This window comes from Pongo pygmaeus, chromosome 12 (assembly GCF_028885625.2).
Source record: "Pongo pygmaeus isolate AG05252 chromosome 12, NHGRI_mPonPyg2-v2.0_pri, whole genome shotgun sequence".
In the NCBI taxonomy this organism is placed as follows: Eukaryota; Metazoa; Chordata; class Mammalia; order Primates; family Hominidae; genus Pongo; species Pongo pygmaeus.
In genome coordinates this window covers 32,465,594-32,489,026 of record NC_072385.2, presented here as the reverse complement: position 1 = coordinate 32,489,026, position 23,433 = coordinate 32,465,594, and the positions used below count along the sequence as shown (strand labels likewise).

Genomic DNA, 23,433 nt, shown 5'->3' with positions numbered 1-23,433 from the left:
CCTTTGCGTCACAAGTTCTATGAATCATGTTTGATGAAACAAAAATCAGGCCTCCATCTGGTACTTGAGACAATGATATTTAAAAGTGGGGAAGATAAAGAGGCCTAAATGGAAAAAAGATTTCCACACCTCACTCAAAGTGGTGAAACATCACCAACAACAGACTGGTAAGTCACACGTGTCTATTGTAATACTCATGTGACCACTATGAGAACTATACCAAGAGATGTACTCAAAAATACTACAGTGAAATCAAGATAGAGTCCTCAATGCTGTTTAGTCCTCAGAAAGGCAAGAAAAGAGAAATAGAAGAATAAGAACCAAAGGAAACAAGTAGAAAACAAGTAATAAAATGGCAGACTTAAGTGCTAACATACCAAGAATTACCTTAAATGTAAATTATCTTATATAATCAGCCAAAAGACAAGACTGGCAGAGTGAATTTAAAAAGAAAAAAATGACTCAAGAATATACTGTTGCCAAGAAACTCACTTCAAATTCAGTGACATAGGCAGGTTGAAAGTAAATGGATGGAAAAGATGTAACTTGCAAACATTAATCCACAGATAGCAGGAGTGGCTATGTTCATATCTAATAAAGCAGACTTCAGAGCAAAGAAAATTACTAGGGACAAAAAGGGACTGACTTAGTCCATTTTCTGTTGCTTATAACAGGATACCTGAAACTAGGTAATTTATAAGGAAAATGAATTTATTTCTTACAGTTATGAAGGCTGAGAAGTCTAAGTTCAAGGGGCCACATCCGGTGAGGGCCTTCTTGCTGACAGGGACCCTCTGCAGAGTCCCGAGGTGGCCCAGGACATCACATGGCAAGGGGGCTGAGTGTGCTGGCTCAGGTCTCTTCCTCTTTTACAAAGCCAACAGTCTCATTCCCATGATAACCCATTAATCCATGAATCCATGAATTCTTAAGGGTAGGGCCCTCAAGATCAAATCACCTACCTCTTAAAGACCTCACCTCTCAATACTGCCACATTGAGGATTAAATTTCAACACGAGGGCTGGGCGTGGTGGCTCATGCCTGTAATCCCAGCACTTTGGGAGGCCGAGGCGGGCAGATCATGACATCAGAAGATCGAGACCATCCTGGCTAACCCGGTGAAACCCCGTCTCTACTAAAAGTACAAAAACAAAATTAGCTGGGCGTGGTGGCGGGTGCCTGTAGTCCCAGCTACTCAGAAGGCTGAGGCAGGAGAATGGCATGAACCTGGGAGGCAGAGCTTGCAGTGAGCCAAGATCGTGCCACTGCACTCCAGCCTGGGCGACAGAGCGAGACTCTGTCTCAAAAAAAAAAAAAAAAATTTCAACATGAGTTTCAGAGGGGACAAATATTCAAACCATAACAAGGACCTTATATAATGATGAAAGGATCAATCCCCCAGGAAGACATAACCATCCTAAATGTGTGCACACTGAACAATCAAACTGCCCTTTCTTTTTCTCTGAGCCGTACTTCAGTGAATTCAGGTTATTCTAGCAAATCTCACCACTGTGCTAGGGATCTCCAAGACCACCTCCACTTGCAGAGATCCAGTAGAAGGACTCACAGGACTTAGCATATAATCGTACGCATGGCTAAGATTTATGACAGTGACCCAGTAAAGATACCCAGGATCATGATGGAAAAAGAGGCAGAGTCTGGTGGAACCCATGTGAGGCTTCCTGTGTGCTCTCCCCTCCCCCATGAGGGATCATACAAAGTTCACTCCTCCCCCAGCAATGAAATGCAGCAACATGTGTTTGAGGTTTCTTCCCAGGGAAGCCGATTAGAGACTCGGCACCTACAGTTTTTATTGAAAGCTGGTCACATAAGCACCCTATGTCTAGCACATGCCAACATTATAGACTCCTAAAAGGAAAGCAGGTGTTCAGCATAAACCATATTCTTTGTACAGTCTAGGCACAGGGAGCCACTCTTATCAGTTAGCGGTTGACTGGGAACACTCCAAGAGCCAAGTTCCCAGACCCTAGCCAAGGGCCAAACTTGGCAGCAGAGCTTTCTACAAGAGCAGTCTCAGGCCTGCAGTGTTATCTCTTTTCTGCACAGCTGCATAACCCTGTGGATATGCTTTAAAAAAACATTGACTTGGACTCTAAATGGGTGAATTGTTTGGTATATGAATTATCTCCCAATGAGATTGTTTTTTTAAATCCCAGCAAGATTTTCTTGTAGACATAGACAAGCCTCTTCTAAAAAGTTATATGGAAAAGCAAATTGCTCAAACAAACTTGACAAAAAGGAATAAAATGGGAGGCGAACACTCTCCCTTATATTAAGGCTCACCGTATAGCCACAGCAATCAGGATGGTGTGGTATTGATGGCGGCATGGACACACAGATCACTGGAACTGAGTGGAGGATACAGAAATAGATCCGCTCGGCTGTGCGTGGTGGCTCTCACCTGTAATCCTAGCATTTCGGGAGGCTAACAGGAGAATCACTTGAACCTGGGAGGTGGAGGTTGCAGTAAGCCGAGATTGTGTCATTGAACTGCAGCCTGGGTGACAAAAGTGAAACCCCATCTCAAAAAAAAAAAAAAAAAAAATCTACTCAAATACGTTCCACTGATTTTTGACAAGAGTACAAAATTAATTCAATGAAAGGGGCTGCTTTCAACAAATGGTGCTGGAACAATTAGAAAACCACAGGCAAAAAAAAAAAAAATGAACCTCAGTCTAATCTTCACAATGTATATGAAAATTAACTCAAAATGGATTGTAGACTTAAAGCATAATATTAAACTTTAAAAACCTTGGACAAAATCATTGGGACTTGCACACAAAAAGTTCTCAGACCAGACACCAGAAGTATGATCCATAAAAAGAAAATGTAAAGTTGGACCACATCAAAATCAAAACTTTTGCTCTCAGAAAGCCCATGTGAAGAGGAGGGAAAGACAAGCTACAAATGGGAGGAAAACATTTGCAAACCACATAACTGACCAAGGACTAGTATCTAGAATATAGAAAGAAGGCTCAAAACTCAACAGTAAAAGAAACAAACAATCCAATTAGAAAATGGGCAAAAGACATAAACATATGATAAAGCAATTGTAAATATGCACATGAAGGGACACTCAGTCCATTAGTCACTGTGGAAATACAAATTAAAACCACAAAGAGGCGGGGCGTGGTGGCTCACACCTGTAATCCCAGCGCTTTGGGAGACTGAGGCAGGCGGATCACCTGAGGTCAGGAGTTCAAGACCAGCCTGACCAACACGGTGAAACCCTGTCTCTACTAAAAATACAAAAAATTAGCCGGGCATGATGGCAGGTGCCTGTAATCCCAGCTGCTCAGGAGGCTGAGCCAAGAGAATCGCTTGAACCTAGGAGGCGGAGGTTGCAGTGAGCCTAGATTACGCCATTGCACTCCAGCCTGGCAACAAGAGCGAAACTCCGTCTCAAAAAGAAATAAATAAATAAAACATAAAACCACAATGAGATATCACTACTCACCTACCAGATTGACTAAAATAAAAAATAGTGACAGTACCCAATGCCAGCAAGGATGTAGAGAAGCTAGGTCACTCACACAATGGGAAGGTAAAATGGTCTAGCCACTCTGAAATACAGTTTGGCAGTTTCTCATTAAACCAAACATACAATTTACCATCCAAACCAGCAACTGCACCTTGGGCATTTATTCCAGAGGCGTGAGAACTTATAGCCACACAGAAACTTGCATACAAACATTCATAGCAAGTTTATGTGTAATAGCCCAAAACTGGAATCAGCCTAGATGTCCTTCAATAGGTGACTGTAAATAAACTATGATCCATCCATAGTGTGGAACACTACTCAACAATAAAGAGGAATAAACTATTACTTGGAAGCAATCTAAGTGTCCATCAACTGATGAATGGATAAAGAAAATTTGGTACATATACACAGTGGAGTACTATTCAGCTGTAAAATAGAATGAGATCCTGTCATTGGCAACAACATAAATAATGAATAAGATCTAATATTCACTAGCACAACAGGTGACGATAGTCAATAATAATTTAATTGTATATTAAAAAATAAAAGTATAATGGTATTGTTTGTAACACAAAGGATAAATGCTTGAAGTGATGGATACCCCATTTATCCCGATGTGATTATTACACATTGCCTATATCAAAATATCTCATGAACCCCATAAATATATACACCTACTATGTACACACAAAAATTAAAAATTAAAAAAAAAGAGGAACAAACTATTGACACACAACTTGAATGAATCTCTAGGGAATTTTGCCAAGTGGAAAAAACTCCAATCCCAAAAAATTATATAGCATATGAGTCCATTTATAAAATATTTTGAAATGACGTAGGGGTGGGTAAAGCAAGAGATGAATGTGGTTGTTTGTGGTGGTGGATACATGAACCTGCACAGGTGATACAATTGTCTAGAGATAAATATACACACAAATGAGTTTAAGTAAAACTTGGGAAATTTAAGATCAGCAGAGTGTATCAACGTCAGTATCTGGGTTGTGATATTTTACCATAGTTTTTGCAAAATATAACCATTGGGGGAAGCTAAGCAGGGTGTAAAAGAGATCTCTCTGAATAATTTCTTTCCTTCCTTCCTTCTTTCTTTTCTTTTGTCTTCCTTTCTCTTTTTTTCCTTTTTTTCTTTTCTTTTTTTTGAAACATCTGTCGCCCAGGCTGGAGTGTGGTGACATGGCATAATCACGGCTCACTACAGCCTTGGCCACTTAGGCTCAAGTGATCCTTCCACCTCAGCCTCCCGAGTAGCTGAGATCACAGGCAGGCACCATCATACCTAGCTATTTTTTTGTTTTGTTTTTTTGTGGAGACAGGGTCTTGTTGTGTTGCCCACATTGGTCTTGAACTCCCGGCCTCAAGGGATCCTCCTGCCTCAGTCTCCCAAGTAGCTGGCAACAGTTGGGAGCCACTGCACTTGTCTAATTATTTTTATTTTTTTTGTAGGAGATGGGTCTTACTATGTTGTCCAGGCTGGGCAACTGCTGGGCTCAAGTGATGCTCCTGCCTCAACCTCCCAAAGTGCTGAGATTACAGGCGTGAGCCACTGCACCCAGCCTGAATTATTTCTTACAACTGCATGTAAATCTACAATTATCTTCATAAGAATTTCAATTAAAAATGATAAATCAAGCAGAATCCTATAATTCAGGAAATGACATCATGACAGGCCCCATGAAGTACCCCACAGCCCTTTCCTGCCCATTTCTTGGGGGTCCGAGGTCTCAGGGTTTCTTCCGCTGACACCCATTCTCTCTTCTCACAGTTGGAGTGCGACTCCTTCCTTTCTTTCAAAGCACTCTCCTGGCATTTCCATCCGTGCACACAGTTGCTTTTCCTCTGGACACACAGGCATCGTTGCCTTTAACAGAACCAGAGCAGGGCTCCTTAGCAGAGGGAGGTCAGCGGCCAACAGAGGACCAGAGTGCTGCCCACCTGGAGGTGGTCAGTCCCCACAGTGTGCAGCTGTGTGTGCACAGGGTGCGTTCTCACACAAGGCTTTTACGGATGTGATCTCTATTGTCTTTAAAACCCAGAAGCGAGCCCTCTAGCAAACCTACGATGAGTATATTGGTCTTTCCCCCAATGTTTTATGCCTGGGTGAAGCAGCCATTTCTCTATGTGTGCAGCAATTGTGGAGTGATTTGCAAAAACTCTCCTACTAATATTTGCCTAAGGGAGGAACTGGAATTTCATTTTGGTTGGGGGTGAGGGTGGTTAAAAAGAGCACGCCTTGCTAGGACCATCTTAGAGTAGAACATACAAGCTCTCCCAAATCAGTTCTCAGAGTCACCGAGCTGTGCGCAGGCTGTTCAAGGGCATCTCATTCGTCTTTATCTCTTCTTTCTGGACCTTGTGTTAAGGAAAGAAATGGAAACACCAATAAGAGCATTGTCTTAGAGAGATTTGGCCATGAACCAGGATTGTAGCAAAGGGGCAACTTCTCTCACTACCACCAAGTACTCCAAAGAAGCACAGAATCTAATTAAAATAAATGTAGTCTCAAGATAAGCCCTTATCTCCTCTCTATTGCTTCCATATTGCCCCCTAAGCCCCGTAAGTTTAGGAATTCTGATTCCCAGGTCCCTGAACCTGCATATCCCGCTCCTCCCTCCACACCCATCTGCTGGGGAGGGGAGAAGAGGGTGCCCACAGATGCAGCAGGAGGGTCGTGACAGAGCTGGGAACCAGGGCGCTGGTGGTCCACTTAACTGGACACCTGGAGAGGTGGCTGAGCAGCAGGTGGGGGCGTTCGTTTTCACTGGGGTGGGATAGGGATTGTGGTGAATCGTGCTGAAAAATGCAGAGGCAGCATCTGTCCTCACCAAGGAGAGACCAAGGTTTGATTTTTAAAACAAATGAACAGCTTGAGGCTATTTTTTTAAATGAAAATGACCATAAATGTGCAATGTGTGCCACACGAACAAGACCACTTCACAAAGTCCAGCACATTCCCCCTCCCTTCCTGCTCCCCTATCAGGGCAGAATGGCCTCCCCAGATTCCAATCCCGTTTAGTTGGCAACCAGATTGAGGTTTGGACCTGGGAATAATTGCTGACTCAGAAATTCATGGAAGGATCCAGGCCAAAGTATAAAATACTTTATTATTGTCTAGGGGAACAGGGGAGTGGAGAACGTGTGTGTGTATGTGTGTGTACGTGTGTATATGTGCGTGTATTATATCACATCTGGAGAAACAGCTCTGTGTAATTAACCTTTATTCTCCACCTCTTAGGCAAAATCCCTGGGTTTTGTTTCAAGGATAAATTTGTTGTCATTTTCCAAACATGAATCCCCATTCTATGTCATGTAAAGTCTGCAATCAGCCATTGGGAGGCTCAGGTTTCCCTTGGGGATATGTGGAAACAGCCTCGCCCTCATCCCTCCCGAAACACACACACTTTCCTCTCTCACCACGTCAGCTTTTTCAACTCGGCTTGTTAAAGGCCTTTAAAAAGCTTCTAAAACTGTGCCTTCAACACGCCGTGCCTTTGTTCTTCCACGCCTTTGTTCTTTTGCCAGCCATGAGCTCAGGGGGGCTGCCTGGTGGGTCTGAGCCTGGGGAATGCAGGGCCGCGGGTCCACAGCGACTGTGCAGACGGTGGAACAGAAGAGGGAGAGGTTCGTCTTCCAGGCTTCACCGCGCTGAGGGCGAGCGGGTTCACAGGGAGCCGGCGGCGGTGGTACCACAGCCTGGTGATGTCAGACACCAGTGGTTCTTTCAGAGGGGTCTCTCCAGCCCCAAGCAGGAGCCTGTTTTCCTTCTGTGTGTGCAGCCAAGGCCCCTGGAGGGGCTGAGAGTTGGGGCTGAGTCTTCCTGGGGCCAGGGCCCCCCACAAGGCCTCCGATGAACCCCAGAGGGCCTCCCTCTCAGGTACTAATAAGGTGTCCAAGTTGCAACCCGCTTTTTGGCCTTGTCCACCCTGTGGTTTTCAAGGCTGGTTAGAACTTGCTAATGCTAAAAAATATGTGGTACCTGGTTGCTGTCTGGCAGATTAAAACACATGTGTGGAGAATAACAGTCTAGACTGCACCCTTCCTTGCTTGGGAAAGGTTTTAAAAGGAGGTACGGCTCTGAATACCTCTCACATCGGGAACTGTATCATTTTATCGCTCACTTGCCCATCTCCAACAGACAGACGCCCGTGCAATGCAACGTGTTATTTGCTGTCTGCCAGTGAAGCTTGACCCCCAGTGGCTGAGTTTTGCCTCAAGAAGGTGAACGTGGATGTCTTATACTTCCCGCACTTCCACAGGTCTCCCCCTCGGTCATCATTTTGCAATTAAGGTGTTCATAAAATCGAATGGGTCAGGATACAGTTAAGTAATATAACAATAATGGCCCCAATGCAGAAAACAACTAAACCCCAACACACACAAGACCAGATTTTAAAGGAAGATTGTTCTTGTTAATTTTCAGTTTCAAAAAATTGATGTCTTACTTTTTGCTTCTTGTGTACATTATTTTTTTTGTCACACACGTGATTCCCTCTTAAAAGACAGAATCATAGAATAGGTAATATTCTACTCTGAAGTCAGAGTGAGGTCTCCAGCTCTGTGAATTCTGTTTGTCCTTCTTCATCTGCAAGTTGGGGATAATTCTTATCTACCTTCCTAACAGGTGTTCATGAGAACTAGGGTAAAACAAGTAAAACATTTAGGATGAGTAAGTGCTGAGTGTATTTTAATGATTCATATTATTAGTATAATCAAAATTACATTAGTTTTTCAAAATTGTAATGACATATGTCTCAATGTGAATATATATATATTTACTATTTTAACATATGTAAAAATATTCATCAAGTCAAAGATATCTTCTCTTAATCAAAACCAAAATAATTACTTCATGTGCTTTGAGGAAGAGTTACGATGAGAGCCTTTAATGATTGGAAGATGAAGCGCCTTTGCTCTGAAATCTGACACAGAACAAGTATGGTACATGAATTAGGTTTTATTACATTTTTATCCTCTTACCTTTGTAATTGCTTCAAGTTGTTTCACCACTGGTTAGGGTGATTTGCGAGGGCAATTTATGATGCCAAAATGATGTCAATGAAAGTCTGGACTAATGACAAATGATGTCAAAACCTGAGAATGTAAATGCAAATTGTAGTTAGACTAAAAAAAGTTAATGCCAAAGAGCATATTAAGCTAACACTACATTTGAAAGACTTTATGGGAAAAATTAAAGAAAGAAGATGAGTTATGTGCTATATAATTGTGTCTCAGTCCTCTCTATGCCTGACATTTTTTAGACAAATTGATCATAAAAATTAAAGTAAAACGTGGTTCTCAGTCTGTGACTTCACTGTACTGAGTAAAGTGGACAATTTGCTGGTGCCCAGAAGAAACCAGGCCCACCTCCATTGTCCCTGCATGAAGCCCAGAAGGAACCTTCAGACCATTGTGTAAGACCTGGGGGACCTCTGAGTCCCCATGTTCCAGTGAGAGCTGGAAAAGGTCTTGAGGGGGGGTCACCAAATCCCAATCCTTCCCTTTACAGGGTGCAAAATTGAGGCCCTGGCACTTCATGTGACTTGCTTAAAGCAATATAGCCAGCTAGCTGCAGAGCTGAACTAGGAGGCCCGTTCCATTGTGCTGCAGGAATTCTCAGCCCTTCTCCCTCCCCAGTCTTCCCCATCTGGGCTCTTCTCCCTCCATCCCCAGCTGACCCTGCCCTTCCCTCCAGTGGTTATTAAATCCTAACATCTTGGACCAGGGTTGGCCTGGGCCCTGAGGAGCAGTCACTAAGGGGGGCAGCTCCCAAGGAATGCAAATGACCTGAGGATGGACTCGCCTGGGAGTCACTGCTGTGTCACGATCTGCCTTGTGCTCTGTTGTTTTTCTCTGACTCGATGATTTGGCATTGCTAAAGCATCACAGGCCTCGGAGAGCAAGTGGAGAAGACGCCTTTTGGACTGGAAGCCCTTCCTTCACAACAAGGCCAGCTCTGGATGTTGTGTGTGGTTTCCTTGGCGCTGTATTTTAGCAATGACTGTGCTTTTGATCACAGCCTGATAAATGTCCCAAAGGCCTGACTCAGAGCCACACTCTGGAAATGATGCAGGGGGCAGTGAGCCCAAAGACACAAAGCTGTCCCGGTGGGCACGCAGGGCTTCTGTCTGAAACAGCCACCTCCAAGCCTGCTCTGGCCTCACGCTCCCTGCGCCTGCTCTTGGGTGGCAGTCCCATGTGGGGAACTGCACCCTGGTGGAGCGCTGGTCTACCTCAACCTCCCTCTCTAGCCTAGTCCAGCCTTGCCTGCCAGATGAAAGCCCAGCAATGCCTGCATTGTTCACTCTTCTGAATCTGCCAGACTCTCAGGGTGCTGGTAACCTGAACTTAGACCCTCATGAATCCCCACTTGCTGGTCTCCTGCAACTCTGCTCACCTGCCTTGTAGCCCAACAATGTTATTGCCTCCTAATCCCCCTGTCACTTGAATATTTTTGTGGTTCTTTGTTTGCAGAAGCCTCAGAAACTAGGTGATTTTAGAAAATAAATATGATCTCATTAAACCTACATGTTGACCCGTGTTGTGAGCCAGTCTCTTAAATTAGGACATTCCAGAGGTGGAAAGAGACAGCCTTGCCATTCATTTGAACAAACGAATGTCTTTGTCCGGCCAGGTAGAGATGGGGACTTTTTCATAAATGACCCCATCTCTCCATGAGGTTGAAATATTTTCTCTTTCTCACCATTAGGTTGATGCATAAAGTCTCCCAATTAAATGCTAAAAAGTAACATAGCTCTCCCTGTGAGGATTCCTGCTATACACAGACCCCTACATGGCAGGCAGGTCCCTTCAGGCTTCCCTATAAAGATGAGGAGGTTGATGCAACCTTCTTTTCGATTGCTGTTGAATTAAGCCCATATTCTGCATTGAACAGAGGCAGAAACTTGGGAGTATCATTTAGGAACTCAAAATAATTGAGAACATTACTCAGTCATAATGAGCATTACTCATTAGTCCAAAGCTCCCAGAGTCAGGGTGGAGGGAGAGGGATGAGTGATAAAGTTGAGAGTTTTCCTTGTCATTCCTTTAAGTCTGAAACCAGACATTCTAGCTTTGAAATATCTGTTTCTGAGTATCTATAGGAATGCCCCATGAGGATCAATGTCACCATTCAAAATTGTTTAATAAGCTATCCTTATATGGTGATGTGATGAACACCAACCAGATCAGGCTAACTGATCACAAATGCAGCTCTCCTGAGCTCATCAAGCTGCCAATTGACAAGAGATGTGCGCTGTTGGACTAACAAGAGAATAGGATGGCCCCCTGATGTACGTTTTCCTAGCACCCAACACTTCAGTTGTCATAACCCTCACTCAACATCTTTGTGATTAGTGATTATTTGTGTGACATTTTTCCTCCCCAGTAGGGTATAACCTCTGTGAAAACAGACCTTGTCTCCCTGGATCACAGCTATATCCACCAAGGCCTGGCACAATGCCTGACATTCAGTAGGCACTGATGAATGAATGAGAGATGGATTGATGATGGATGGATGGATGGATGGTTGGTTGGATGGATGGATGGGCGGATGGATGAATGGATGGATGGATGGAACTCAGTGTATTCATATTGTGGTCTTGCATTCATTTTCCAAAGAAAACGTATTAGGAGTAGCATGCTGACACAACATGGAATTGGGGAGAAATTGCCCTTCCTCCAATTTAGTTGAAGAAAGTCTCACAAGTAATTTTTAGACATCTCTAAAGAGTGATGACCATATTTTGCTGATTAAATTTCTTTTCTATTAGCCCTTTATTTAGTGAAATTTCACTTCTGATATTTTCTTCTGTCTTATTTCATTCTAGTCTTTATTCTAAGTTTGATTTATTATTTGTTGTTTTTGTTGCTATAATGTCCCAGAATCTGTGGCAATGGGCTGTTTATAAATTTTACCTGAAGAAACTGCATAATTGTCACACCTACCCAAGATATCATTGAGATGTGATGCATTCTCTTGGGCTGTCATAACAAAATACCACCGACTGGGTGGCTTAAGCAACAGAAATTTATTTTCTCACAGTTCTGGAGGCTGGAAGTCCAAGATCAAGGTACCCCAAAATTTGGTTTCTGGTGAGGGCTCTCTTCCTGGCTTGCAGTTAGCCGCCTTCTCACCGTGTCTTCACATGTTCTTTTCTTTGTTCACATGGAGAGAGAGAGAAAGAGAGCAAGTTCTCTGGTGTCTTCTTATAAGGACACCAGTCCTGGATTGGATTAAGGCCCTATTCTTATGACCTCATTTAACCTTAATTATCTCCTTAAAGATCTTATTTACAAATACAGTCACATAGAGGGCTAGGGCTTCAACATAGGAATTTGAGGAGAAGGCAACTCAGTCCATAACACATGACAAATGGAATTCCTAAGACACTCCAAATTCTTTGCCTTTGGCTCCTCTAGCATTGCCCATCACCCTATGTGCATGTGCAGGGCTTATCCATATACCCTTTCAGGTTGAACAGGTGCTGTGTCCTGCAGCCACTGGAAAGTCCACAGCAAAATTTCTATTTTGATAACAACTCTTATTAAAAGATGAAGAGTGCCTTTCTAGTGGGTTTGTGTCCAGACCCTGAATCTGTGTGCCCTGTTTTGAAATAAAACATTATGTGGAAACATTTATCAGATGGGTATCAAGCATTCTGCCCAGTTTTCTATGACTTGGTTTGGAGAGTGGACTGACCCAAACCTTCAGAAGAGAGCCCCTGGGGCTTTCAAGAGGCTGGGGAGGATGTAGAACCATCCTATTTGGAAGGAAAGCCATTTTCCTCTACCTCCCCTCTGACTCCCACCTCCTCCCAGGTCCTCCTTACCTGGATGACCATTGCCTGGCTTCCAGAAGCACAGCAAGAGGCTGCTGGCTTCCTCTTCTCTTTTTTATGTTCAGGTAGAGCTGAAACCATCAGGCATGAGGATGTGTGCTGACTTGGAGTGGACGGACCCACCGAAGTCATGTCTGCCCTTGGCTCAGCCATAACTCTGGGGCTGAGTGACAGGGAAGTGGGAGGAGACACCACCACCTCTGGCATCTTGAGAATGGACATTCCCTGGTGCAAGTGAACTGGGCTCACAGCTTCTCGAATGCCCATGATTAAAGAAAAAATGCACTGTACTGCATAGATAGGACCGAGTCTGTTCTCCATTATGTATAAACTTCTCCATTATCTTATATGAATCCAAGAGGCATGGTGAAATGAAATTTACATCTCTATTATTAATTACCAGTTTCTTTGTTCTGTAAAGGTGTTCTTCTACATCCATCAACTCAGAGGATGTTATCATTTCTGTATCGATTATTTAAAATGCACCAAAATAAAAAAGTAATAAGAATTCACGTTCATGATGATTTTTCTTTTCCCACAGGAGCGAATTCTACCCATGATGATATCATATTCTTGCTTCTGAAAGGAATATACCTTTAAAAATAAATGCGTGGTTGTCCCAGTTACAGAAATGGATTTTTTAAAGCCCCAAGCTTGTGATCATTACCATTTGTGGACAGAAACATAGCAGAGGGTTTTTCAATAAAAGTTATACCCCTAAACAAATAATCTTGCTGCAAAAGAAACTTCGTGCTTCTGCTCAGAGACAGGTGTCTTGCTAAAATTACTTCTCTGTTTTCTGTTCCTTCACAGTGGAGATGCCATTGCCTTTGAAAAATCTACTAATTATAACAGCATTATCCAACAAGAAGCAACAGTGAGTGTTAATCAAATAGATTTACTATAGTAGACCCAGACCTAGCAATACCAGTGATTGCTTAATTCGATCCAGCTGTTTTTCTGTGTGTAATGTTCTTACTCTAGGTAGCTCCTATCCATTCACCCATCTGGCCATAAATGTTCAGTGCCCACCACTTTCCACATGCTGTGCCAAGACAGACATAGTCTCTGTCCTTAAGGAACCTACTGTTTGGCTGCACATTCCCTGCTTAACTGTGTTTCTTCAGCTAAAATTAAAAAGGATATATAGGCTGTTGGCAATAAATGTGTCTGAAGTGTCTCCCTATTACAGTTACAGCTCTGAATTAGGACACCAGAACTATGAATAACTAATGTATGACATCATGAGTTGATTTTATTTTAGTGGGCCAAAACGATATGATAGTACTTGGATACTGTCTTAGTGCGAGCTGCAAATTACCATTGACAGGATGGCTTCAACAACAAACATTTATTTCTCACAGTTACAGAGGCTGGAAGTCCCAGGTGCCAGCATGGCCAGGTTATGGGAGGGCCCTCTTTCAGGCTGCAGATGACTCCTCATTGTGTCTCACGTGGTGAAAAGAGAGGGAGCAAGCACTAATCTCATTCATGAGAGCTCCACTTTTGTGACCTAATTACCTCCCAGAGGCCCCACCTCCAAATACCGTAATGTTGGGATTAGAGGTTTTTTGTTGTTGTTGTTGCTGTTTTGAGATGGAATCTCGTTCTGTTGCCCAGGCTGGTTCAAGCGATTCTCCTGCCTCAGCCTCCCAAGTAGTTGGGATTACAGGCGCCCGCAACCACGCTGGCTAATTTTCTTATTTTTCGTGGAGACAGGGTTTCACTAAGCTGGCCAGGCTGGTCTCAAACTCCTGACCCCAAGCGATCTGCCCCCCTCGGCCTCCCAAAATGCTGGGATTACAGGAGTGAGCCACCACGCTCAGCCAGGATTAGGGTTTTAACATATGACCCAGCGGGGGGCGGTGGGGATACCAACATTGTGTCCATAACAGCTACTGTCTTGTTGACAAGTGCCATTGAACAGATAACCGTTTATAAACGTGTTTAGTGACCAGCCCTCTTGAGGGCTGAATGGGTTGTGAAAAAACAGCTAAAACCAAACAAAGTCCCTCTACTTAAGTAGGACACAGTTTTGTAGTTGGGAAGCTAAGATAGACGTGGAACAATGGGTACCACGTCGAGTGGGCAGTGCAGGCCATGGGTGGTTTGGGAACTCCAAATTGGGGGTGGAGGAGAGGGGCTATGGAGGCAAGAGTGATTAGAGAGGGCTGCACTCAAGAGTGCGGTTCCTACTGTTGTGACAAATTAGCACAAAGTCAGTGACTGAAAACAACACAAATTTGTTGTCATACAGCCCTGGAAGTCATAATTTCAACCCCATTCTTACCAGACTAAGATCAACGTGTTGGCAGAGCTGTGTTCCTTCTGGACATTCTAGGGAAGAATCCATTCCTTCCCTTTTCCAGCTTCTAGAGGTCACTCCCGTTCCTTGGCTCATGGCCTCCGCCCCATCTTCAAAGCCAGCAAAGACAGGCCAGACCCTTCTCATGCTGCAGTCTGTCTGGCTCCCTGCAGCTGGGAAAGGTGGCCCTTTCTAAAGCACCTTTGTGATGACATGAGGCCACTTGGATAAGGCAGGAAACCCTCCCATCTCAAGGTCCTTAACATTAATCACATCTGCAAGGTCCCTTTGCCATGCAAGGGAACATATTCATAGGTTCCAGGGATTAGGACGTGGACATTTTTGGGGTGGAGGGGCCTGATTCTGCCTGTCATATTATCCCTGAGCTAGTCCTGAAGGGGGTCACCGGCTCCTCGCTTAGGAGGGTGTTCATTTTGAGGGTGTAGCCTGCATTGGAGCCGGGAGGTGATGACAAACGTGTGTGGAAGCCAGCGTGCATATGCTGGGGAGCAGCGCACTGGGCAAGGTGGGTGGAGAGGACCAGAGGGCACAGAGCTTGTCAATGCTAGGCAGAGAACTTGGATTTGACCCAGGAGACCATGGGGCACCATCGAGGCATCTTCAGAAGGAGAGTAACAGGATACATTTGCTTTGGGGGGTGATAATTCTGGGAACAGTGTCTTCAAGGATGCAGGAAGGATCAAAGGCATTCAGGAGAATTGATGGAGTAACCCAGGGGAGGCAGATGGTGCCTGATGGAGCAGGTGATGGTGGGAAGGTGTCACACATCAGACTCCCAGGGGCTGACACCTAGTGCACGCTCACTAAAGAATGAGTAGATGAATGGTAGCATGTAACTCCAATGACATTTCTTGGGTCTATTGAAAATCTCAAACTGCATTTAATATACCTAAAGAATCCATGTAGAATTTCTCATTTTTTTCTTTGTCATTTTTTAGATATAGCTTTTGTTTATACATATTTGTCATTATGCAGTATTTATTTATTTATTTTATTTTTTAGAGACGAGGTCTTGCTCTTTTGCCCAGGTTGGAGAGCAGTGGCACGATCACAGCTCACTGGAGCCTCCAACTTCTGGGCTCAAGGCATCCTCTCACCTCAGCCTCCTGAGTAGCTAGGACTCCAGGCGTATGTCACCATGCCCAGAAATGTTTTTGTTTTGTTTTTTTTTTTTAATTTTTTGTAGAGACAGGCTCTTACTATGTTGCCCATGTTGGTCATGAACTCCTGGCCCGAGGCAATCCTCCTGCCTCAGCCTCCAAAAGTTCTGGGATTACAAGCATGAGCCACCACACTCAACACAGTTATTATTTAAAAGTTGGTGGATTTTTAAAGACTGATATATAATAGACGTATATATTTTCTGGATACACATGATATTTTGATACATTTCTATACTGTGTAAAGATCAAATCAGTATAATTGGGATACTTATTGCCTTAAACAGGTATCTTTTCTTTATCTGGAGGCAGCCAAATGATTCTCATCTGGGTATTTGAAAATATCAAATAGATTTTTGTGAACTATAGTCACTCTACTAGATTGATCAAAGCCTAGGTCTCATTTCTTCTGACTGTCTGTTTGTACCCATTGATCAACTTCTCTCCATCCCCTTCTTTGCTTTGCCGAATTATTGTTTACGCACTGGAATTCCTCAGCATGCTTCCTGAATGCCTTCTGCTGTAGAGAATCTCCTGCAGGGATCCACACTTTAGTGGTCTGTACTCTACTTTTACTTTAGATTTCCGGTTGTTTATGTTGTAAAGGAAATATTTCAATTTATGATTTTAAAAATATTGTTTGTGAAAGAACAATTCTTTTCACAGTTTTTAATGAAAGGATTATGCCTATAAGTTATGTCTATGGAGGAAGAGACCTCAGGGAATTGACTTCAGGAAATCATGAATTTGCTCTTCATTATGTTGTGTAATAAAACACTTTTATATTTTCCTTGTAATTGTTTATTGAATATCTTAACAGTACATTGTCAGATGTTTTCTTCTGAACAGGTGAAACTGTGTTGTATATGCCATGGTGAAATGTAGAGATTTCTGTAGCATTCAACAAAGAACTGTCTGCCTAAAGCTGCAGTTCTCAGCATGGGCATGCAGAAGGCTCAGTAGGGAAGCTGGTTACACGTCTAGAGTTCTTGTCTCATCAGATTCACTAGAGGCCTAGGAACATGGATCTCAAGGGCCCCAAGGGATTCTGATGTGCTTGAGAATGCTGCTTTGGGAATACCAGCAGTAACACCCAGAGAACATTGACATAACCAGGGTGTGAGTGCTCTGGAAAATATGGATGCAGTTGGGGTCTTGCATTATGAGAGGTTAGCCCAGAGTTAAAATTGAGGATTCCTCAGTTCTCTAACAGAACACCTATGATCAGGCCAATGAGCTTCATGGAATAGCTCCATCCTTCAATATGATCAACTTGAGCATCATCCATACCTACATACAAGAAAACCCACCTTCTTTTTTTTTTCTGTTTCAAATTATTATTTATTTAATTATACTTTAAGTTATAGGGTACATGTGCACAATGTGCAGGTTTGTTACACAGGTATACATGTGCCATGTTGGTTTGCTGCACCCATCAACTCGTCATTTACATTAGGTATTTCTCCTAATGCTATCCCTTCCCCAGCCCCCCACCCCCTGACAGGCCCCAGTGTGTGATGTTCCCCATCCTGTGTCCAAGTGTTCTGATTGTTCAATTCCCACCTATGAGTGAGAACATGCAGTGTTTGGTTTTCTGTCCTTGTGATAGTTTCATCAGAATGATGGTTTCCAGCTTCATCCATGTCACTACAAAGGACGTTAACTCATCCTTTTTATGGCTGCATAGTATTCCATGGTGTATATGTGCCACATTTTCTTTATCCAGTCTATCATTGATGGACATTTAGGTTGGTTCCAAGTCTTTGCTATTGTGAATAGTGCCGCAATAAACATATGTGTGCATGTGTCTTTATAGCAGCATGATTTATAATCCTTTGGGTATATACCCAGTAATGGGATTGCTGGGTCAAATGGTATTTCTGGTTCTAGATCCTTGAGGAAATGCCACACTGTCTTTCACAATGGTTGAACTAGTTTACACTCCACCAACAGTGTAAAAGCATTCCTATTTCTCCACATCCTCTCCAGCACCTGTTGTTTCCTGACTTTTTAATGATCACCATTCTAACTGGTGTGAGATGGTATCTCATTGTGGTTTTGATTTGCATTTCTCTGATGACCAGTGATAATGAGCATTTTTTCATGTGTCTGTTGGCTGCATAAATGTCAAGAAGACCCATCTTCTGATGACTCCGAATAAAGCCAATATTCTAAAGTGTGGTGTGAATGAGGCTTAGACAGCACCCAATAGAGACTCCTTTGAGCTGTCACCTCTGCGTTCCTGCTTTATGTATTTATTTAGACATCTATACCCCTACATCATTCCAACAGTATTAATGGGGGAAGTTTTAACATGGCATCTTCATAATATTGTGTGCATAGTATGCATTTTCTCCAGGGAGAGGGTCAGTTGCTTTCATCAGATTCTTAAAGAGGTTCAGAATCACAACAGAGTTATGAAGTACAGACTTTAGGGCACTGAGAGGACAGTTAAGCATGCTCTCTAAACTTCCGTGATCCTCAGTGCAGTACTGGTTGACACTGGGGCATCGGAGAGGAGGAAAACACAGTGGTGCCTGTTTCCAGTGTGTGCAGCACTGTGTGGGATGGTGGCTGAGCTCACTCCTCCTGTAAAGGGTGGGCACAGGTGGTTAGAGAAGCTGCCCTGCCCTCACATGTCTTATAGACAGGAACCTACCAAAACCCACAGAAGCAATTCTATAAGTGAGTAGCTTAGTGAGGCTTAGGGTGCGTAAGGACTGGGCAGGCTAAGGATGGAATGCTGACCTTGGAACTATAGGGTCAGAGAGCGGGTCATGAAGTTTGAGAGAATGAAAAGTCACAGTCTGGCGTAGCAGGGTTGGCCGCTCAATTTTCAACTTGGAGGAATTCTTTCATCCTACTTTATTGTAAGTGAAATTATTTAAAAGCAGTCTATGACAACGCTGAAGAAATCATTTCAAATAAAATTGATACCCTTTATTCAGACCAGGAGGAGCCCTCATGCCTCCCCATGCCCAGAGGGGACAGCAGCATGAGTGACACAGGGAGGCAGGGAGGAATGTTGCACTTGCTTTCTGCCATGCCACCTTTCTTCCTCCTTCCCATCCTGTAATTGGTTCTTTTTTTTTTTTTTTTTTGAGATGGAGTTTTGCTCTTTGTCGCCCAGGCTACAGTGCAGTGGTGCAATCTTGGCTCACTGCAACCTCCATTTCCCGGGCTCAAGCAATTCATCCACTTCAGCCTCCCGAATAGCTGGGATTACAAGTGTCCGCCACCACACCCAGCTAATTTTTGTATTTTTAGTAGAGACGGGGTTTCACCATGTTGGCTAGGCTGGTCTTGAACTACTGACTTCAAGTGATCCACTCACCTCAGCCTCCCAAAGTGCTGGGATTATAGGCATGAGCCACCATGCCTGGGCCTGTAATTGGCTCTTCTAAAGGAAAGTCCATGCTCCTCATTTTCCTTGTTGGCAATGGCCCTGAGATTTCTCATACAACCAACCGTTGTTATGATATAGGCAGGATGACCCAAACAAGGTATGATTTCATTTCAAGGAGGAACAATTACATGGACAAGGGTTGTAGAAGTGCATTGTGATATTAAATAATTCATAGATAATAGTCTTATTGTACATTGCTATAGAGGATTTGTAAATGGATGATCCCAAGACAGATACATTTGGTAATACATTAAATCCTATCCCTTCCCTGATGTCCATCGTTCATAGAATTATTGACAAAAACTAGCAGCATTTGGAGTAAAATATGAGAGGAAAGTTGCTGGAATCAGTAATGTGTGCAGAGGTGTGGCTAAAAGGTTATACAAAATACTAACTTAGAGTAGCATGATCATAAGATGATTTATATGCCAAAAAATTATTGTATTTTAAGACATAATCCATTGCACAAATGATTTTTAGTGTGAAGATCATTCACCGATGAAGACAGACCCAGTTGGATCCCCTTTGTCTGAATTCGGGAGATGTCCATTTTTGGAGCAAGAACTGGCAAAGAAATACTCCTGTAATATGGTAGGTTTACACTCATGGGGAGATTAGCCTTTCAGGCTGTGTGATGCTTAGGGCAGTAAATAGCTTCCTTTTGTGCTTGTGGTCATGGTTGTGTCACATGGAATAATGTTTGGCTTTGCCAGACCCGTGAGGACCAGCAGCCTTAGCAGCCTTCCCTGGTTTGATGGTGCTCAGGAAGTTCAGGGTTCCTTATCACATCCTATGGCAAGGCTCCCCCTGGGACTGCCTCTTCCCCAAGACAAAGAAAGGAACAGATATATGGATTTTCTAGAAATTAGGGCTGGGGATTATGGAGGGGAAAATTGAAGTTTAGAAAAAAAGGTGTCAAAGTTTGGTGGCCTTTGTAGTAGTAGAATAAATCTGCAAATATGAGTTATGACATTGAAATTAAAGCTACATGAACTATCAGCCTATAAGGTCTGCATTAGTTTATAGAAACAAACAAACAAAATGCTGTGGCCCAAGTGAAGGGCCCAGCTATTGTCATTTGAGAATTGCAACAAGAGCGGCCTCTGAGAGCTTCAGAAAAGTCTGTGAAGATCAGTTCATTTTTGAAAAGGCCCACAAGCTGAAATAATTTTCCATATTCTTCCTAGATGGCCTTCCTTGCTGACGAATACTGCAACTATTGTCGAGACATTTTACGAAATGTGAGGAACCAAGAACTTGAGAGGGTAGGGTTTTATCTATAAAATACAAGCATTTATGACTCCTTATTAATCATTTTTATTTGAAGAGACTCCATCAACAGATGTCCAGTGGTAACCCACTGCACTGAAGTGCTTACATGCTATGTGCCTATGTTGTAGTCATTGAGTTCTGGAAGGTGAGATTGATGTTCAGTGTAATCAGTTGGAAATTCTCCAAGGTGCTAATACAGATAACTTTAGGCTCTAAATACAAATTCAGCTGTTTTTTAGATCCTAATTCTGCTCATTTTGAATAAAGTATTGGTAATAAAATTCACCCTGGAATTTTCAATGGTGCCGAAGAGCCATTTTATTGATGTGCGCTAGCTGAAGATGGAGCAGGACTTCACAGCTGAGTGATCTGGCATGGGTATTGTCACGATTGGATTTAATCCTAGAAATGGCTGTGGAAAACATGAATAAATCTTTCAGCTATTCTGAGTTTCATCTTCTGCAGTGTGAGATGAAAATCCAAGGAAACAAGTGCACATTCAAATGAGAATTTTTTCCTGATGCTTTAGTATATTCTAAGCACTTCAACTTTGGGTGATAAGGTTCATTCAGCACGAGCGCATTTACTACCTACTTGGTGTAAAGCATTGTAGTGAGGGAGAGACCAAGATGTCTTCAGGATGGCCCCGTCCTGTTGATGCAATGTTACAAATACCCATCCACACTGGATATCTGACATATTCCTTTCCTTCTTCACTTACTCATCAAATACGTATTTAATTCCTACCCTGTGACCGACAACGTTACCAGGACTAGGAAAGTATTCTCCATAAGGCTTGAGAAGTTAGTATTTGGTAATGAAAGGAGCAATATTATCCAATAAATATGATGCAATGTGGAAAGTTCTAGAATAGCTGCATGATTAGACTATTCTGGGTGCCCAGAGAAGGGTAACAGAGAAGGCCAGGGAGTGCTTCCAAAGCAGGCCACGTTGCTGCTGACTCTAGTACGAAAGGCAGAGGTGCAATAGACAGAAAATGGGGTAGGAGAGGGATTCCAGGTAGAACCCATGGTGCAGGTAAAGGCAGCATGATGTTCACGGACATGATGTGACAAAAAGGTCACTAAGACTATATTTTATTATTTCTTTTTTTCTTTTCTTTTTTCTTTCTTTCTTTTTTTTTTTTTTTTTTTTTTTTGAGACGTAGTCTTGCTCTGTCACCCAGGCTGGAGTTCAGTGGTGCGATCTCGGCTCACTGAACCTCCACCTCCTGAGTTCAAGCAATTCTCCTGCCTCAGCCTCCCGAGTAGCTGGGACCACAGGCGCCCACCACTATGCCCGGCTAATTTTTTGTATTTTTAGTAGAGACGGGGTTTTTACCATGCTGGCCAGGCTGGTCTCAAACTCCTGACCTCAGGTGATCTGCCCACCTCAGCCTCCCAAAGTGCTGGGATTACAGCCGTGAGCCACCGTGCCCAGCCTAGATTTTATTATTTCTAAAGAAGAGAAGCCAGAGGGGAGGTGGGAAAGTTGGCTGATGCTAGAAGGGGCCTCGGATGCCCCAGGAAGAACTCCTGACTTGTTGAGAAGACAGTGGGGGAGCAGTGACAATAGGGCTTGGCCGTCGTGGAACAGAGAGGCAGCGAGGAGGTTTTGTCACAGTTGAGGTGAGAAGCGACAAGGGTCGGTTCTGGGGCAGTGACAGTGATATCAGAGATTGAACAGGGGCAGGTTAGAGAAATATTTCAGAGGCAATCGCAACAGGGTTTGGTGACTTGGACGCGGGTGGTGAGGGGTGGGCAGAGACAAGTCTGTGGTGGTGGTTCCACCCAGACCCCCCTTCCCCAAAGCTCCTTGCTCCAAGGTTCCCAGCCTGAGAGAAAAGGGATTGCTACACCCTGTGTTGTATTTTTCAGAGTGTCTTTGGAGAAGTCCTCTCTAGAATTAATGCCTTGATAACAGGATTTTAAATCAGCGTCTGTGGCCATGTAATTCAGGAGTTGACCCTAACTTCCATGACAACCGATGCATGGGGCCAGCGCCTTGTCTGGCGTCACTGGCAGGTCCTAGCGCCAGGACCAGGGGAGACACGATAAGGTTGTGATGCCTCACAGTATCTGAGCCTGTGGAAATCCCAAACAGGCAAGAGTCTTTACTGGCGGCGAAACAGATCGGTCACGTGGTTCAAGAACGGAAACTGAAAAGTCAACATGGGAAGAAACAGAAAAGAGGAGCCGCCACGAAGTAGTCCACATAAGGCTTTAGAGAAGGCTCCTGTGTAGAACCATGCCAGTCTCCTTTTCCTTCCACAGTCGTTAGGCGACTTCTAACTTGATGGCAAGGAGGGGTCTCTTAGATTAAGTACTATCACACCTTTCTCTGAGCTGAAAAATGATTGAGGCAGGCAGTCAGTCAGTCAATGAACATTTATTCTCTCTGGGCTGTGCCCTGTGGCCCAGTCCTCATCCTAGTATAATCAACTGGAGCCCCCCTTGTGGTCAGAAACAGCTTCCCTTCTAGAAACTGCCTCAAGAAAATATTAATAATGTTCTACATTATCCCATCCAACTGGCAGGTGCTCTCAGATGGGTTGTTGGAAAGAATTCTATCAAAATACAGCTTGGAAAAGCTGAGAGGCAAAGCTTTACATGCACTGGAACAAAATTCATCCCATTGTCATCTGGGGCTAAGGAAGTATCTGTGGCAGGGGGTTAGCCTTGGGAGGTGGAAAACGAGTTTTGGCGATATGCTCTGTTACTTACCCCAGGTGGAGGACTTGCTTACTTCCTTCTGGAAGTCTCTGCAGCAAGACACAGTCATGCTGATGTCATTGCCTGATGTGTGCCAGCTCTTTAAATGCTACGACGTCCAGCTGTACAAGGTAGGAGGACGCGTGAGTCTCTAGAGTATATCCTTTGCAGAAATTGGCAGCAAATGCTGGGTTTGGACCCACA

The 23,433-nt window shown here is 43.5% G+C and overlaps 1 protein-coding gene across 15 annotated transcripts in view; it reads left to right on the top strand.

Moving 5' to 3' along the window:
* RFX8 (regulatory factor X8) overlaps positions 1–23,433 on the top strand; it is a 76,818-nt gene that overhangs the window by 32,252 nt on the left and 21,133 nt on the right. For 12 of the 15 annotated variants that reach the window (XM_063649274.1, XM_054474382.2, XM_063649277.1 and 9 more), the window contains 4 exons: positions 13,168–13,231; positions 19,727–19,837; positions 20,434–20,511; positions 23,247–23,360. In XM_063649274.1, coding sequence (XP_063505344.1) covers positions 13,168–13,231; positions 19,727–19,837; positions 20,434–20,511; positions 23,247–23,360 — 367 coding nt within the window. The remainder of the gene's footprint in view (positions 1–13,167; positions 13,232–19,726; positions 19,838–20,433; positions 20,512–23,246; positions 23,361–23,433) is intronic. The other 3 variants (XM_063649272.1, XM_063649268.1, XM_054474385.2) reach the window with 2 other exon arrangements.